The sequence below is a fragment of the Mauremys mutica genome, chromosome 2, assembly GCF_020497125.1.
Source record: "Mauremys mutica isolate MM-2020 ecotype Southern chromosome 2, ASM2049712v1, whole genome shotgun sequence".
In the NCBI taxonomy this organism is placed as follows: domain Eukaryota; kingdom Metazoa; phylum Chordata; order Testudines; family Geoemydidae; genus Mauremys; species Mauremys mutica.
In genome coordinates, this window is record NC_059073.1 from 280,965,256 (window position 1) to 280,983,697 (window position 18,442).

Below are 18,442 nucleotides of genomic sequence, written 5' to 3' on the forward strand. Positions count from 1 at the left end.
CTATCTGCTGTTGAGATAGCTACGACTACACTGGGGATTAGATTTTCACAACCCTAAGTGCCATAGCTATGTCGACCTAAATTTTAGGTGTAGACCAGGCCAAAATCCCTGATTTGCATACACAGACAGAAGTGCACACATCTTAGTGGCACAAACTATGGGCACAAATAATTGCTTGGTTAAGGATGAACTGAAATTTTGGCCTTTAAAAAGTTACTTTCTTTTGGCCAGCTCCCCCTAAATAGACAAAGTAAAGAACTTTCCCCGCCTCTCTGTCTCGATCCAAATGATCTGAGAGCCATGTGGTGGGCTGTAATGAAACACTGGACCAAATCAAATTGGAATGAAAGTAGAATACATTTTTTTGGGCAATGGATGTTAACTGGCTTATCAGGTCTATCAGTAAAGATGCTAATGAGACTCTAACAATATAACCGGAAATTGTGATTAATCATTGTTGAGTGAATAGAAGTTGGTACAGTCTGTCTCTATAACCTCACCAATCTCTTAAACTCTTACTGATTAAGTGGTTCTCTCTTACTCTTATCCAAATCATAGGCAGTTATTATATTGCATGGGAAAATGCTACAGTTGATAAATAATTATTTGTAAAATGTAGCTTGCCTCAGGTTTGTATCTGGCTGTTTGCTTATTTTAGTTACCTTTCTCATATTGTATATAACTAAAAGAGGAAAAAGAAATTCTTTGAGTGGCCTTTACACATTCCCGTTCTTGGGATATGTTGCCATTGCAGCTCTGATAATAGAATGTTTCATAGCAGGTCTTGTTGGAGTGCTCTCATGTCGTCTTCTGCCCTTCCCCCTTCCCCACCCACTGTTTCTGAATATTCTGAAGGTGAGGCTATAACAGGAGGTATGGTACACTGGCCACCTCAATTCCTTCCATGTGCAGTTGCTGATGGATTGGAACCTTCCAGATCGGACTTGGATCCACTTCTTTAATCAAATAGTGCCATAGTTAGTTAAGAGTACAGTATTTTATTTTATAAAAGTATTTTATTTATTAATATGTTGAGACTCTCTTTAGGTTCTGTGCCTCAGTGCAGTCTCATGGATTCTGTGGTGGATCCAAAGGGAAATCTGACAGGTTTTAAGTGAAATCCTTTTTTCCTGCTGTTTTCCTTGCCTCCAGCACCCGTATGAGGTGTCTAGCATTCTTAGGAGAAGGACGCATTCTTTCTTAGTGCAAAGTATATAGCACATCTACTTCAAGAGCCCATAAGGAGCAGCAAAACTGGCTACCAGTTCTTCTGTTTCAGGAGGACCTAGTGGCCAGACCCTCCGGTGCTAATCAGTTTGGTTCTGTGAGTAAAGTTAGGTGTGCATCCTTTGAGAACTAAGAATCAGCAGCCTGAAGTTCTGCAAAATGAATTATCCTCCAGTGCAGGGAAAAGAGTAAAACTCTTGATATTGAGAGATCCTAAGTTATCACCAAGAGTAGCAGAATGGTACAGGTGTTGGCCTCTGTTAGCAGAACCAGCCCTGTCAAAAGAACCCAGACTCTCCTGGTTTGGGGCAGAATGGTATTGCATGATGCTGCCTCCATTTTTATGTCCAAGCACCATCTGGAATCCCTTTCAGGTTCTTTGGGATTAATTCCAATGTCATTCTCAAATCCTAAAATGAAGTCTAAATTGGAGGCTCCTGGTATATCCTATAAGGGAGGTCATATGAGTGTTACCAATCCAAAAATCATCTCCAGTGCTGAGGAGCCACCTGTGCCAAAGTTAACAATTATAGCCCAATACATGGCTCAGATCCTCAAATAGCCTCAGATCTAGAAGACACTACAAATTACAAGATAAAAGGGAAGCAATAAAGGCACCTGCTCTGCTTTCCCCTATGGGGAAAAGACAAGTGGTTATGGAGCATATCCGGATCTTCCCTGAACTATCTTTTCCCTCTCCTACATCTCCTACAGGCTTGTTGGGAAAATCTTCTTCCCCTTTTTTAGTTTTTAAGTTTGCATAGACCTCTAGTGTCACTGTCTCCAACTACCTCAGATCTGAGGTTGGATGCACCAGTGTGGTGTCAGATAGACAGGTTACTTTCCACTTGGTTCTGTTTTGCTTACAAAACATATATTCTCAATGACCAATACTCACACAGAACACACTCACATCCAGGTGGGTTCCATGATACAGAAGCTGATTCTGAGTACTGCCAAGACTGGCAGTGTCCTCCTTGAGCTGGATGGTCCTATTGACCATCTCCTAGGTATTATGAGGAAGCTGAACATATGTAATCATAAAGGGAGTCATCCCCTCTGAGACCTGTGAGTGGCCCCAAATCTGTCTACATCAGCATGTATAGACAGCAATCTCCAGTGGTGGTCCCAGATACTCTTTCAGAAGAACAACCAACGTAGAGGCCCAGGACACCGATTTAGAGACTGGAGACCAAATCTCTCCAGGTGATAATGTAGGAATAGCATAGCATCTTCACTATCTGAAGATACAATATAGTTCCATGGCTTGGTCTTTAGAAGGGCTTCCAGTTTGAATATACCATTAGTCCTTATAAAAGAGATCTCTCATCTAATTTTTTTATAACTTGGGGGCTCCTTTTAATTCAAAGATCACTCTACCAGTATTGGAAGTACTTTTGAAGCCACCTAAAATAATTTGATTTAATCCAGCTATGAGTCTGGTCATGTTGAAAAGAGCAGCTGCTCTATGAAGGGTTCTTGGCTGTTTCACACTCACCTTGCTCCCAGCTCACTGGTGGTGGCTGCAGCTGTTCAACAAGCAAAAAAGATGGCCCGGTGCATTCTGCTCTGTCTGATAGGGAAGGTGGAAAATTAGACACTTTAGGGAGGAAGATCATCTTCTCATCAACTTTTTGTGTCAGAGTCTTAAACTACCAAGCTCTGATGTGTCAATATCAGTTCTGTCATTGGGAAAGGATGGCTGTTTTTGCTAAGGACCTTCCTCAATAGAAAAGAAAGTTAGTGAAGCTGTTAATTACAGAGACACATTTTGTTGCCAAACAGTCATTAAGAGCTGCATATGATATGTTTCAGGGGCAGTGGCATCTGCCATTACCATAAAGAGACCTATATAGTTCAGGTCTTCTCGTCTACCACCTGAAACTAGTGCATGTGTAGATGATCTCATGATGCCCTAGATCAATGGCCAGATCTCTTGGTGTCTATCAACCCCCAACAAGAAGGTTTAGAGTTCCTGTCTTCACATATGGCTTCTGTTATGCAGGAGGTCAGACTAGATGATCATAGTGGTCCCTTCTGGCCTTAGAATCTGTACCACAGACAGAAGTATCCTTCTTCACTTTTCTTCTTATATTTTACCCAGAGGTACCCTTATCAACAACAGCAGCCTGTTCCTCAGCAACAACAAAGGAGAAAGGAACCACAAGCTTTGTCCCCAGAGAAGGCAGACAGCCTCATCCTCTTCTGCATCATGCCTTAGATCTCAGGTTTGACAGAGGGAGCGAGAGCTACAATCCAATTTCCAATCAACCTCTGATTCTTCCTCTGGAGATAGATATTCCCACTATTTCCATCAATAGAGTGCCATCTCCATGAAAAATGGATCCCAGAGTGCCAAAATGCTATTTGATGCAATTTGACTCCTTCCATCCCTATTAAGGGACTCCTCTCATGAGAACCTAGTAAGAACAGATGTTCTCTCCCTTCTAGAAGAAGGAGCCATCAGGGAGTTGCTGAGAGACTTTAGAGGTGGAGGGGTTTTATTTAAGGTACTTCCAGATCCCAAAATATGATCGCAGACCGAAGCCCATCTTTGACTTCAGAAAATTTAATTCTTCCATCTGGAAGTTCAGATTCCATATGATGGACCTATGCTTTCACAATTCCCTCTTTACCCACCCAAGATTGGTTCAGAACTCTGTCTCAAAGATGCATACTTCCATACATATGTATCACAGACCTTCGCATCTCAAATATTTCCGTTTCATGGTTGGGGAAACAAACCTATCAGAACAAGGTTCTTCCATTTGGCTTTTCTTCCACTGCACAGTCAGAGCAATACAGTTAAGGTGACAGGTATTCACATATATCCCTATTTGGACAATTGGCTAATAAAGGCTTTATCTCAAGAGTTCTTGACCATAAATATGGACCACATGTGTAGCCTTTTAAAGAAGCTGGGACTCAGAATAAATTGGAAAAAAAATCACATTCTTCCCGCACAGAAGATCCCTTTCTTTGGGGCAATCATAGATTCCTAATCTGGAAGAGCCTTCCTCCCAGAAGCAAGATTCCTAGAGGCTGTCTGTTTTATGTGAACAAATGGTGAGGAGCTTGTTCCTCCCAGCTGTGTAAGAAAACTATAACACTATGGGACTGATGTGTCCTTCACAACATTTACTCAATAGCATTACACTTAGCAGGAAAAGACAACAACCTAGCAGATCAACTGAGCAAAAACAGGGAGGAGTTACACAAATAGTCTCTGAAAATGTTATTGCCTGAAGAAAATATTTGTTCCATGGGATCACAATGAGATACATCTGGTCTCAAGGGCAGACAATGCCAAATGCCTGAGAATCTGCTCGACACCAGGAGTAGTTATCTTGTCTGTATCAGATGCATTCCTTTTCAGTTGGGGAACAGGTCTCTTCTACACCTTTCCCTCATTCTACTCAAGAGGCTAGTACAGAAGAGGAGGCAAGATATCATGAGGATAATTCTGATTTCCAGACTTCCTTCACCTCTTCAGAGGAGTGTACTGATCTCTTCCTGTGACCACAGATCTGATATCTCAGCAGGATGGCCAAATCTTGTTTCCAGACCCCCCAGTCCATACACTTGATGGCATGGTGTGACAGAATACACCTTTGTATTCACACCCTGCACGCTATTGTAATGATCTTTGTACAAAGTATCACTTGTAAGGTATCATTTGAAAACTCATAATTTGTTGGTCAGTATTGTCCTGGTAAAATATGTGTGGCAACACTGTATGTGAAGTTACAAGATTCCCTTGTATGATGTTATTAACACATGTTCCAAACCTCACAGCCGAGCCCAGGCAGAAGTTTAGGTCTGTCCTAAACAAAAGAAGGAATGTATGCTTGCCTTAATTTGCATTTAAACAGTAAATAGAGTCATCAAGCAGGGAGGGAAAACAAAGGAAGTTCAAATTGGTGAAAAAAAGCAGCGGGGAGTATCTTTTCACAGAGGCCTGCTCTATACTACAGGGTTAGGTTGACGTAAGCTGCCTTGTGTTGAGCTAGCTGTGGAAGAGTCTTCATTTAAATTTGGCTCCTGACAACATAAGAGCCTCTCTACTCTGAGGGATAGCTCAGTGGTTTGAGCATTGGCCTGCTAAAACCCAGGGTTGTGAGTTCAATCCTTGAGGGGGCCACTTAGGGATCTGGGGCAAAAATTGGTCCTGCTAGTGAAGGCAGGGGGCTGGACTCGATGACCTTTCAAGGTCCCTTCCAGTTCTAGGAGATTGGTATATCTCCAATTATTACCTTTTTATTTAGTACCACCACCTCCATGAGTGGCATAGAGTCACAGTTGGTGTAATTAGGTCGACGAAGTGTCAGTGTAGACACTGTGTTGCTTATATTGACTGTTACTGGCTTTCAGGAGCTGTCTCACAATGCCCCACACTGACAATACAAGTGCTCCTAGTGAAGATGTACACTGCCAACACAAGGAGCCAAGAGTGCACACACACAAGCAATTGAATAATTGTGATGTCTGTATGCCGATGTAGTTAGGTCAATATAATTTAGTAGTGTAGACATGGTCATACACTCTTTTTCTTCTGGGTCTCAACTAGAAATGTTTTTCAAGAGGGGGACTGAAACTATAAAAAAGAGGGACAAACACCCCAAGGCACCCCTCGCTCTCCATGCCCATGGCATTCTCCACACCTGAAAAGACAAAAGAAAGCAGCAGTTGGACTTGGGGAGAGGGGTCCTGATCTGATGAGTTTGGTCAGTAATCTGCTGGAGCATGTGGTGAGAGAGTTTTTCTTGCAACTAAGGTAGTTTCTTAAGTAGATACTAGTACGTGTTTTATCTTTATTTTTCTTGTAATCATTTCTTTTATGCCTCATAGATCATAGGACTGGAAGGGACCTCAGGAGGTCAAGTCCAGTTCCCTGCACTCATGGCAGGACTAAGTATTATCTAGACCATTCCTGACAGTTGTTTGTCTAACCTGCTCTCAAAAATCTCCAGTGATGGAGATTTCACAACCTCTCTAGGCAATTTATTCCAGTGCTGAACCACCCTGACAGGAAGTTTTTCCTAATGTTCAACCTAAACCTCCCTTGCTGCAATTTAAGCCCATTGCTGCTTGTCCTATCCTCAGAGGTTAAGAAGAACAATTTTTCTCCCTCCTCCTTGTAACAACCTTTTATGTACTTGAAAGCTGTTATCATGTCCTGTTATCATGTCTTCTCTTCTCCAGACTAAACAAACCCAATGTTTTTCAATCTTCCCTCATAGGTCATGTTTTCTAGACCTTTAATCATGTTTGTTGCTCTTCTCTGGACTTTCTCCAATTTGACCACATCTTTCCTGAAATGCAGCACCAAGAACTAGACACAGTACTCCAGTTGAGGCCTAATCAGCGCGGAGTAGAGTGGAAGAATTACTTCTCATGTCTTACTCACAATAGTCCTGCTAATACATTATTTATACTCACTTAAAATCTATCTCTTTGTAGTTCATAAACTTGTTTTACTCTTTTATCTAACCCAGTATATTTAAATCGAAGTGTCTGTGACTATTAAGATAATAAGCTGGCATATTATTCCCTTAAAGGAATAATGGATTTAATATATTTGTACTGTCCATGAGAAGGCTGGACAGTACAGGACCTATATTTCTGGGGGAAGATCTGGGACTGAGGGGGTGTTGTGGTCATCCTGCAATATAACCAAGGCTGGTGAGGGGCCAGGGTGTAACTGGCAGGTTGCAATTACACACAGACACTCAGGGTGTGGCTTGCATGCTGGAAGGCTGTTCGTGAGCAGCCCAAATGGGAGCCACTACCAGCAAGGCATTGTAAGGCACCGAAGTTTACAGGGCAGGGTTGACACAGCCCCCACTGGTCTGAATTGTGCCCCAATATGTCACACATGGACTATAGGATTCTAACTGATTGAGATGTCTTGCTCATCAGAAGTGCAGCATTATCTGCTGGAGAATTGCTAATATAGTTCATGGATATCTCATTTGGGACTCCCTGAGGAGGCCTAAACAACTGTGCAGGGCTTACCATTTGATGCAAAGGATCTCTTTAATTAAAAAAAATGGATAAAACATTGCACTCCTTGAAAGACTCTCAATCTATACTTAGTTCTTAGTTCCCAGATTTTAGGAGGAAGCATTCTAATCTTCAGTTTTATTCTAGATGGACATCTGAGCCGATCACTTCTTTGTATTTTTATCATCAGAAACAGTAGGATCAGATGAGAAAGAGGTTGAGGTTCCAAAGAGAGAGCCCACTGTTGCATCGCAGAAGAGCACAGGAACAGAGTTCAGCATTCAATGTGATCCCAAGCAGAGAGAGAGAGCGTGTGTGTGTATGCATATGCGTTTATTCATTCCCAGCATGCTCTTATATACAACATGATAAGCAATCACAATTGCTAATTAATTAATTAAACCCACACAGCCACAGCTGTAACCCATAGGGTAATTATCATCCTACACACCTGTCTGACTTATTATCCTATTTACAATTAGCTGGCCAATGAGAATGAGCCCAAGGCCAGCCCTTCACACACAGTTCCCAACCCAGAAGCCTAAACAATCTCAGCATCTCACATTCTATTCCCACATCTCCCCCCTTTATTCACAATCAAAAAAAGAGGGAAAAGGAAAACAAGATAAAAACATTCGCCAAACATTTCCAACTTATAACAACATAACACCACAATCACAAGCCAAAATTAAAACTTTATAAAGCCAACCCATATAACCATGCAATCCTTAACATATAACCCCAATAACACCAAACAAAAACAAGGTGCAAACTCTACAGGATTCCCCCCTTCCCAATAGAAACATCCCTCAGATGTCAGGTGATCAGACTGACACTGAGGGAGGGGGGGTCCTAGAGAAAATACATAACCACATAAAAATCTTAACAACACAACAACAATTCTGGCCAGAAAACATCACAAAACAAAAACACAAAACATAACTCTTAATAATAATTGCATGGTACACTAAATGCTATGCAACCAACACAAAATTTCTTACAAGCACAGCAAAATTATCTCAAACACATAAATCAGTCACGGAGAATCAAAACAGGAGAAAATCCTGGCATAGCTAACAAGCAGTTCTCCTCCAGGGACTCGGGTTCCGCGGCATCCGGGCACATCTCGTGTGGCTCGTCTGACTCTGCCTGTTGTCACGCTCGAGGACGCAGCCAAGGCCGGACCCGCTTCGTCGATATCCAACCACCGAAAAACTCTCTAGCTCCGCTAGCCTGTACTTTGATCTCTCCAGCAACAAAATAACAAAATTTCAAATCCTTCCTGATTGTGCAGACTGTTGTATTCTGCTGAGACTCAATTAAAGGCAACTCCGCTATCACAGTAACATTCTCTCTGTCGGACGTGATAACACAGTGCACACATTGACACTGCACTCTATTAACCGGCAACACAAAAAACATTCCGGGCGTTGGGCGGCAGAGCTCAGAAAGGGCCGCCTGCACTCCTGCCTCAACCGCAAGAGTTTAGATTTTCAAACAGCAAAGCAACCAGTGCAGCCGCCACCGCCACCGCGGCTCCTCCTCCTCCTCGCCTCCCCCTCACGGGGGAGCAACTCGGACATGAGGGGCCGAGGCCGGGTCTCCTCCGCCGCCTGCCCTGCTCCGCGATGCATATCACCGTTCTTTCTTCCGCTAATACAGCGGTTCCCATGATAGCTGCTCACCTCTAAGTTCGGGTGTGCCTCCCTTTTCAGACGCCCTGCAGCTTGCCGCTCAACACTGAGCTCAGGTGCGCCCCTCTTTTCGGACGTCCTGCGGCTCCCAGCCGCTCGACACTGAACTCATGTGCGTCCTTCTTTTTCGGACGCCCTGCGGCCGCTGCTCAACACTGAGCTCAGGTGCGCCCTTCTTTTCGGACGCCCTGCGGCTCCCAGCCGCTCGACACTGAGACTCAGGTGCGCCTCCTTTTTTCAGGCCACCGATACTATTGCCCGCAGCTTCTCCACCATTTGTTGCATCGCAGAAGAGCACAAGAACAGAGTTCAGCATTCAATGTGATCCCAAGCAGAGAGAGAGAGCGTGTGTGTGTATGCATATGTGTTTATTCATTCCCAGCATGCTCTTATATACAACATGATAAGCAATCACAATTGCTAATTAATTAATTAAACCTACACAGCCACAGCTGTAACCCATAGGGTAATTATCATCCTACACACCTGTCTGACTTATTATCCTATTTACAATTAGCTGGCCAATGAGAATGAGCCCAAGGCCAGCCCTTCACACACAGTTCCCAACCCAGAAGCCTAAACAATCTCAGCATCTCACATTCTATTCCCACAGCCCACCCTCACTATTTGGAAGCCAACTCTCTTAGTTTCAGAAACAGCAATTTTGATGTTTCAGTTGAGGATACCAGACTAGAATTTGCAGAGTTACACCTTCCTCCCTCCTTTTTGTTCCCACCTTTTTTCCCCTAAGGAAGCCTAAACTGCAGTTACATCAGCATTAGGTCATCCAAGAGGGGTATATCCTCCAACTTCATTCCACACCTTCCTGTGGCACCCCATGCTCCATGTCCCTATTCAGGGACCAATCTCATGTGAGTCAAATGTGGCAAGAAATATTCTCTGCTGGAGTTGAGCTCAATAGGGCCAGTGCTGTTAGCTTTCAACAGAAAAGGATTTTATTCCGCTTATTCCAAAAAAGAAAGAGGGTTGGTGGCCCATACTAGAACTGAGACTTCTTAATGCTTATGTAGTGTGCACCAGCTTTTCCATGGTGACTCTTGCATCTATCATACCCCTTCTAGATTCCATGGACTGGTGCAGTACCCTCAACCTGCAAGACACATACTTTCATATGCTGTTATATCCATTGCACAGGAAGTTTCTTCACTTTGTGATATCACTCAGTCACTATCAGTTCAGAGTCCTTCCATTTGGCCTTTTAGCTATACCCTGAGTATTCACAAAATACTTGTCAGTAGTAGCAACAGCTTAGGGTTAGGGTTAGGGACCTGGTGCCGAGCGTCTCCTCAGGCATCATGCCTCGCCCCCCCGGCACTGACATTGCAGTCGGCACTGGCTGAGAAAACCAAGTTGGCACCGACCATGCTGACTAAATCAACGCCACATCTGACAGCACCAACGAGAGTGCCCCCATCGGCGCTGACGGCACTGACATCAGAACTGCCACAGAAATTATTGCAACAGAGAGACTTGGCTATGTCATCAGCACCGCACTACTCCGTACTGAGTGCTCTCCCTTAAGTTATAGAAGAGATCCCCATACTTCTCATGGCGCGGTACATTTGTCCAGTGATGACGATGATGATGTGCAGGAACCATGCACTTTCTCACTGCATCACTCATCACCAAAAGACCGACGACTAACCTGGAGCCAGATGGGTCCTAAATATCCTTATTACCAGCTGGCCCAACCATGGTAATGGACCACCATAGCTGTATACACAGATGGCCTTCCCAATGCAATGGGCACATTGGGTACTCTGGGCAACTTACCAGGGCCCCCAGTCCAGGCCACCCACGGCTCAGAGGTGAGCTGAGGTCTAGTCCCACATCTCCCACCCCGCAACCAACAGAGGCTCAGGATGTTGGGGACAACACAGAAACAGCCACTGATCAGGAAGCGACATCTCCTGCTCACAATTCTTCCTCCTCCCTGGATGAGGCAATCATGCCAATGCCACATACCTCGGTGGATGACTTCAAAACAGTCCCAGGAACTGTTTAAGTGGGTTGCCCAAAGCCAGGACATCCCAATGGAGGAAGTGCAGACAAATCAACACAAGCTGGTACAAATCTTACAACCTTCATTCACTTCCAAAATTGCTCTGCCCATCAATGATGCGATTTTAGAACCAGCAGAGACAGTCGGGCAGACACCAGCCTCAATTCTGCCAACATGCAAAAGGGCAGCTAGAAAGTATTATGTCCCCAGCAAAGGGATGAACTTCCTCTTCTCACATCCGCCTCCCAACTCCTCGATGGTCGACGCTGCTAACCGTGGCAAACAACTACAGTTTCAATCGACCCCACATGATAACGCAGGAGGCTTGACCTCTTTGGATGAAAAATTTACTCCTCAATGACATTACAATTCTGAGTCGCCAACTATTTGGCCTTGCTGGCCAGATACGATTATGATAATTATGGGAAACTCAGCTCATTCACAGCGGAGCTCCCTGAGGAGAAACAATCACAATTCCAGGCCATTGTAAATGAGGGTCAACTCTTAGCTAAAACAGCCCTCCAAGCATCTTTGGACATTGTGGACATGGCAGCCAGAACCATGGCTACGGCCGTAGTCATACGCCGGGCATCCTGGTTGCAATCCTCTGGCATACCTAAAGAACTCCAAAACAAGGTCAAGGACCTACCTTTTGACTGAGAGAAGCTCTTTTTGAACAAGACAGACACGGTGCTCCACTCAGTGAAGGATTCCCAAGCCACCCTTCACACTTTGGGGATCTACACTCCACCTGCGAAGAGATGATACCAACCTTATCAGACAAACAGGGATTCCTCTTCCAACTGACAGCAACAACAGTGACAATACGAGAACTAAAGACATCACCAATGGTCGCAGAGACAAAGAACACCTCAAGCTCAACCGTTGACTTCTCAATCGGCTCTGCCCAAGTCACAATTCTGAAGTTTTGGTCGAGGGTCTGGACGAGCTCCCTCACCAGGCAGTGCTTTCACCTGATCCGTCCCCATGCTTTGGACACCGCCTTCACCCATTCTGCCACATCTGGATGTCAATAACAACGGACCAACGGGTGTTAGAGATCGTACCCCTTTATCTCCCGATCCCCTACATGGCCCCCCTCCCCATCCCTCTTCAGGGACCCTTCTCACAAACACCTGTTATGACAATAAGTCGATCATCTTCTACTACTAGGTGCCATGGAATGAATACCTTCATAATATACGGGGAAGGGGTTCTACTCCCATTACTTCTTGACCCAGAAGAAGAAGGGAGGATGGAGACCTATCTTAGGGGGGAGGGATAGCTCAGTGGTTTGAGCATTGGCCTGCTAAACCCAGGGTTGTGAGTTCAGTCCTTGAGGGGGCCACTTAGGGATCTAGGGCAAAATCAGTACTTGGTCCTGCTAGTGAAGGCAGGGGGCTGGACTCAATGACCTTTTGGGGTCCCTTCCAGTTCTGTGAGATAGGTACATCTCCATATATGTATATTTTTTTGAATCTCAGGAAACTCAACAAGTTCGTATGCAGTAAAAAGTTCAAAATGGTGACCCTGGGCACGATACTTCCAGCACTGCAAAAGGGGGACTAGTTTTCAGCATGCGACCTCCAAGATGCTTATTTTCATATTACTGTGCACCCCACTGACAGGAAATTCCTGCATTTCACAGTAGGACATGAACACTTCCAGTACAGAGCACTACCTTTCGGCCTATCCACTACACCAAGAGTTTTCTTCAAACCCTAGTGTAGTAGCGGCACATCTACGCAAACAGGGAATAATAATTTTCCCTTACCTGGATTATTGCCTTCTCAAAGACCCAACTCAACAAAAAGCACTGGACTCAGTCCAGACAATGATCACACAATTCAGGGATCCAGGGCTACAGATAAATGAATGAAAATCCACTCTAATCCCTATCCAACAACTGGATTTAATTAGGGCACATCTCAATGCCATAGAAACCAAGGCATCCCTGCCCCTGAACAGATTCACAACTCTGACCAACCTTATCTCAGAGCTAAGAGTAAGCCCCCAAATACTGGCTCGTCCTGTCCTGTAACGGCTAGGACACATGGCAGCCACAACATTCATGGTATGACACACAGGACTACATATGCACTAACTACAGGGCTAGCTGAGCTCGGTATACATACCCAGCAAGCACAGCTTGCACAAACGACTTACAGTACCACCCTATGTCCTGAACTCTCTACACTGGTGGATAAGACCAGAAAATGTATGCAAGGGCATCCCGTTCCAACAGGAACCCCCATCAGTAATAATCATGACAGACGCCTCACTGGGGTGCCCCTATGCACCTGCGCATGGTTCAAGCAAATTGTCTCTTGCAGAGACTCAGTTACACATCAGTCTACTAGAACTACGCACGGTCCACAATGCCTGCAGACACTTCCTACTGCACATAAAGAACTAATCTATTCGCATCATGACCGACAACATTGTCTGCATGTTTTACATCAATCAACAAGGGGGCGCTCAATCTCACTCACTGTGCACCGAAGCCATGAAACCGCGGAACTGGTACATACACCACAACATAAACATTTCGACCTCCTACCTTGCTGGCTGTCAGAATGTGATGGTGGACATGCTAAGCGGGTACTTCTCTCGAGACCACAAATGGGAAACGAATGGGAGAGTCTTGCTCTCCATTTTCCGGCAGTGGGGCACTCCTCTCATCGACATGTTTGCATCCCCAATGAACATCAAATGTGCAATGTTCTGCTGAAGAGTGGGTGTGGGATCCTTGTCACTGGGGGACGCCTTTCTCATCACGAGATGCACAACTCATGTACGCTTTCCTACCAATTCCAATGATATCACACATGATACACAAGATACAAACAGACAAGGCCAAGGTTATCCTCATAGTCCTGACATGGCCCAGACAAGCATGGTACCCTTACCTGACGTGCATGGCGATATGTGCCCCTTGAACTCTCCCTCATTGTCCAGACCAGCTGTCTCAGAACAACGGTCACACTCTTCACCTGCATCCGGAGAAACTCCACCTACAAGCGTGGCTTCTACATGATTCCATGAACTAGCCTGCTTGGAACAAGTTAAACATGTTACTAAATAGCAGAAAAGTGACCAAAAGATAATACTTACCTTCAAAAATGGGGGAGATTCTCCTCCTGGTGTCAAGAAAAACACGTGATGGCCTCCACAGCACCACTGCCATTAGTGTTGGAATATCTATTGGAGCAGAAACGATCAGGTTTAGCAACGAACTCGATCAAAGTCCATCTTGGGGCCATTACTGCATTCCATCTTGAGATTGACAGGAACTTGATCTTTGTGCACCCAATTACTTAACACTTCCTCATGGGTCTCCAGAACATTTACTCAGAAGTTTGCGAACCTGGGACCTCAATCTGGTGTTGAAATGCCTCACCAGACCACCATTTGAACCCTTAGCCACCTGTTCCCTGCTGCATTTATCCATGAAAGTGTCCTTTCTGGTCGCCATTACTTCTCCCAGAGGAGTGAATGAGATCATGGCACTCATGGCCGAACCTCCTTACATAATATTCTTCATGCTACCGGTCACGCTATGTCTGCACCCAAAATTCCTATAGAAAGTAATATCAGCCTTCCATATGAACCAACCAGTCCATTTTCCCACATTCTATCTCAGGCCTCACGGCACTCCAATGGAGGTTTTGCATACATTGGACGTTAGGCGGGCGTTAATGTTTTACCTGGAAAGGACCAAACAGTTCTGAAAATCTCCTAGACTTTTTGTTTCTATTATCATGCATTCAAAAGGCTGCGCAATATCCACTCAGTGATTGTCTGACTGGATCTCCATATGCATTCAACAGTGCTGTCATATTCGGAACATGGATCCTCCTACGCACCTCAGAGTGCATTCCACATGATCTGTTTCTACCTCGATTGCGTTCCTCAACAATTTTCCAATAATAGAGATTTGTAGGGCAGCCACTTGGGCCTCTGTCCACACATTCGCTGAGCTCTGTGCACTCACTCAAGACTCCAGAGCTGACACCATAGTTGGCCTAACCGTACTTACCTCTACGACTCGAACTCGAAGGCCCTCCTGCCTTCTGAGGAGCACTGCTCTACAGTCACCTGAAGTGGAGCATCCACAGGGACAGCACTCGAAGAAAAAGAGAAGGTTACTCACGTTGTGCAGTAACTGAGGTTCTTCAAGATGTGTGTCCCTGTGGGTGCTCCACTATCCATCCTTCTCCTCTCACTTTGGAGATTGCTGCTAGGACTCTATGGTAGAGAAGGAACTGGAGGGCTTGGGTTGTGCGCGCGCTAGATGCGGTGCCAACAGCACCACAGGAAACCTGCTGTGCACGCGTGACCCACGCGGACACTACTACCATAAATCTCTGATCGATGGCACCAGCACCTGAAGTGGGGCACCCACAAGGACACACATCTAGAAGAACCTCAGTTTCTGCACAAACTGAGTAACCTCCTCTTCCTGGCCTACTCAGACATCCTTCAGTATGCAAATTCATTCCCAGCTAAATACATGAGCGTTCTGACCAGTCATTCTTCAGTTACATACAGGGCAACGCCCGCACATTCTTAGTTCCAGCCTTGTCTCCCACAAATGTGAGTCTTTTACTGTCCAGCAATCTACAGAACAATGCAAGCTCGTAGAAAGTCCATCATTTCATCAAAGAAAAATGATAATGAACCAGCCTTGTTATCCGAAATGGTGTTTCCCACACACAGTAATCAAAACACATTGGTTAAGATAAAACAAAAGATAAGTTTACTAACTACAGACAGATAGAATTTAAGTGATTACAAGTGATGATGCAAAAAATTCAAGATTGGTTACAAAAGAAAATAAAAGGGTAAAACACAAGCTAGAACCTAACTTAACAAGCCAAATGAACTTAAAAACAAAAGGTTTTGTCTCACCATACGCTGCAGTAAATTTCACTGGGTGGGTCTCCTTTCAGCCTGGGACCCCTCCCCCCAGTTCAGTTCTTTGAGAGTCGTTCATGACATGAGCAGGGATGAAGGAGGAGAGAGATGAAGTGGAGGCCAGTGTGTTTCATTCTTATACCACTCCCCACTCTTTGAGTTTTATCCCCAGCTGGGTGGAAGTGAAGGTTGAACTGTCATTGAGAGGAAATGTAGATTTCTTGTTCACACCTTCCCATTACTGGAGAATGACTGCTTAAGTAAGTGATAGCTCTTTAACACCTGGCTGGGTGTTAGTCTGTTCTTTGTTCTGAAAAACTGGTTTAGGCCTTCTTTTCTTAAACTTTGAGCATGTTACAGCAAGGCTGTACATAATAGAATCTTCTAACTTCACATACAGTGCTGATAACACATATTGTACCAAGACAATAATGTTCAGCAGATCATGAGTTTTCAAATGATACTTCACAAGGCATACTTTGTACAAAATTTATCATAGTCTTGTAAAAGTGGTGAACGTAATAGTATAGACCATCTCTCATGCTTTATCCAGATTAAACATCTCTCCATCTGATGGCATGGAGAGTCTCTGGTTAATGTCAACAGGTATGAAGTGTTCAGCAGAGACGCAGAGAATCCTTTCAGAAAGCAGAAAACCCTCAACTAGAAAATCATATACGGTGGAAGTGTTTTTCCATAGGGATGAGGGCAAGACAATGTGACACTCTTCAATCATCCATTCCAGTAATTCTGGACTATCTGGTTTATCTTTCAGCTTCATTATAATTTACTTGGCAGTGATTTTGGGCCTGTCATCTGCCCTGTTCAGATCTCTTCCATAAGAATCTATTGCAGATGTTTCTGCCAGTAAGAAAGATATAACTTCATGGGATTTGAACCTAATTCTTACCTCTCTAGTGGAACCTCCATTTGAGCCTCTGTCCTCTTGTTCCCTTCATCATTTATCTATTAAAGCTGTATGTTTGGTGGCTATTCTTCTGCGTAAAGAGTAAGTGAAATTCAGGCACTTATGTCACCCCCACACCCATCATGGTTTTACATGCAGACATAGTGACTGAGCCCTCACTCTACATTTATTCCAACAGCGGATTCAGACTTTCATGTTAGTTGATATATTCAGTTTACCTGTATTTTTTCCAACATGTCACTCATCTTCCAGTGAATCTAAACTTCGTACATTGGACGTTAAGAGGAGGCTGCTGTATTATAAGACCATTCAGAAGATCTCTTAGACTATTCATCACATGTGGCAGTACATCTAGAGGTAGACCAGCCTGATCTCTGCTCAAAGCCTGTTTAAATGGATTGTGGACAGTATTAGAATATCATATGATATTAAAAAAATGACTATTTCTAGTTCATGTTACCGTTCAATCCATGAGAGCCTAGGCTATGTTGGTGGCATGTTTCAGTAGAAAACTAATTGTGGAACTCTCTAGAGCAGTCACATGGTTCTCAATGCATATATTTACCAGTCATTACTCTCTGGTGTCAGCATCAGGAGCTAATGCACAAGTTGGGAAAGCAGTTCTGCAATTTTTATTCAGATGAGTTCCTAGCTCCCACCGCTTGGAACCAAATTGTTAGCTAAACACCATGACCGAGATCCTCACACACAGAGACTCAAAGACAAAAAACACAATTACTTACTTATAGTAACTGTCATTCTTTGAGATGTTCTCTGCATGTGGATCCCATGACTCGCCATTCTCCCCACAACTCCCTCCATCCCTGCCACTCAGAGACTCTTAATCTGTATTCTGGGTGGTGAAGGAAATTACGGTAGAATCTATCCTTTATACCCTGGGGACGGAGTCCAAGGGTGTGAAAAACGCATATGTGATCCATAGTGGACAGAACTGATAAAACCGCCAAACTCCTGTGCAGAGGGCACATACACACTATGAGTGAGATCCACATTGACAGAACATCTCAAAGAACAATGGTTACTGTAAGGTAAATAACCATTTTTTACAAGGGAGTAATCTCTCTTTACCACAGTGAATGAATCAGTGAAAAGGATTAGTTTTTGTTTCCTTTTTTTGTAGACAAAAGGACAAATTTAAACTCTTCTGTGTATGACATTACTTAGTAATCTGATTTCTCTAATGTACCCCAGAGAAGATAACGTACTTGAGGCAAATTTCATAAGCAACTGTTGGTGTTGAAGAATAAATGTAGAAGAATTTACAACTGACATTAGAAACACTCCCCATCATGCACTGATTTCAGGATTGAAGGATTTGCCAAGGTTATGGGCTATATTTTGTCTGTCATGAGCTTCTAGAAGTGCTATGTATGTGATTGAAGAATAGGAGCAGAGTTCTGGGTGCAGGCGTCAGGGTGAAGACAAGGATAATTAACTATACATCTGTTTTTTAAAAAAACCAGACCTCAACCTTGTGTTTTTTACTACATAAGATGCATGTTAATTTAATGTATTCCTCTGATACAGGTTCCAGACTTTCCAAAGGAGGTAGAGATACGAGCATTGATCGAAGGACAGTTCATGGCCAAGAGGATTCATGCTGAAAAGCTGGGATATAAAATCAGTAAG

General features: G+C 44.1%; 1 protein-coding gene across 4 annotated transcripts in view; it reads left to right on the top strand.

The window, feature by feature from the left end:
• Nucleotides 1-18,442, top strand: part of XYLB (xylulokinase) — a 164,347-nt gene that overhangs the window by 37,504 nt on the left and 108,401 nt on the right. For all 4 annotated transcript variants that reach the window (XM_045005311.1, XM_045005312.1, XM_045005313.1 and 1 more), the window contains one exon: nt 18,341-18,437. In XM_045005311.1, coding sequence (XP_044861246.1) covers nt 18,341-18,437 — 97 coding nt within the window. The remainder of the gene's footprint in view (nt 1-18,340; nt 18,438-18,442) is intronic.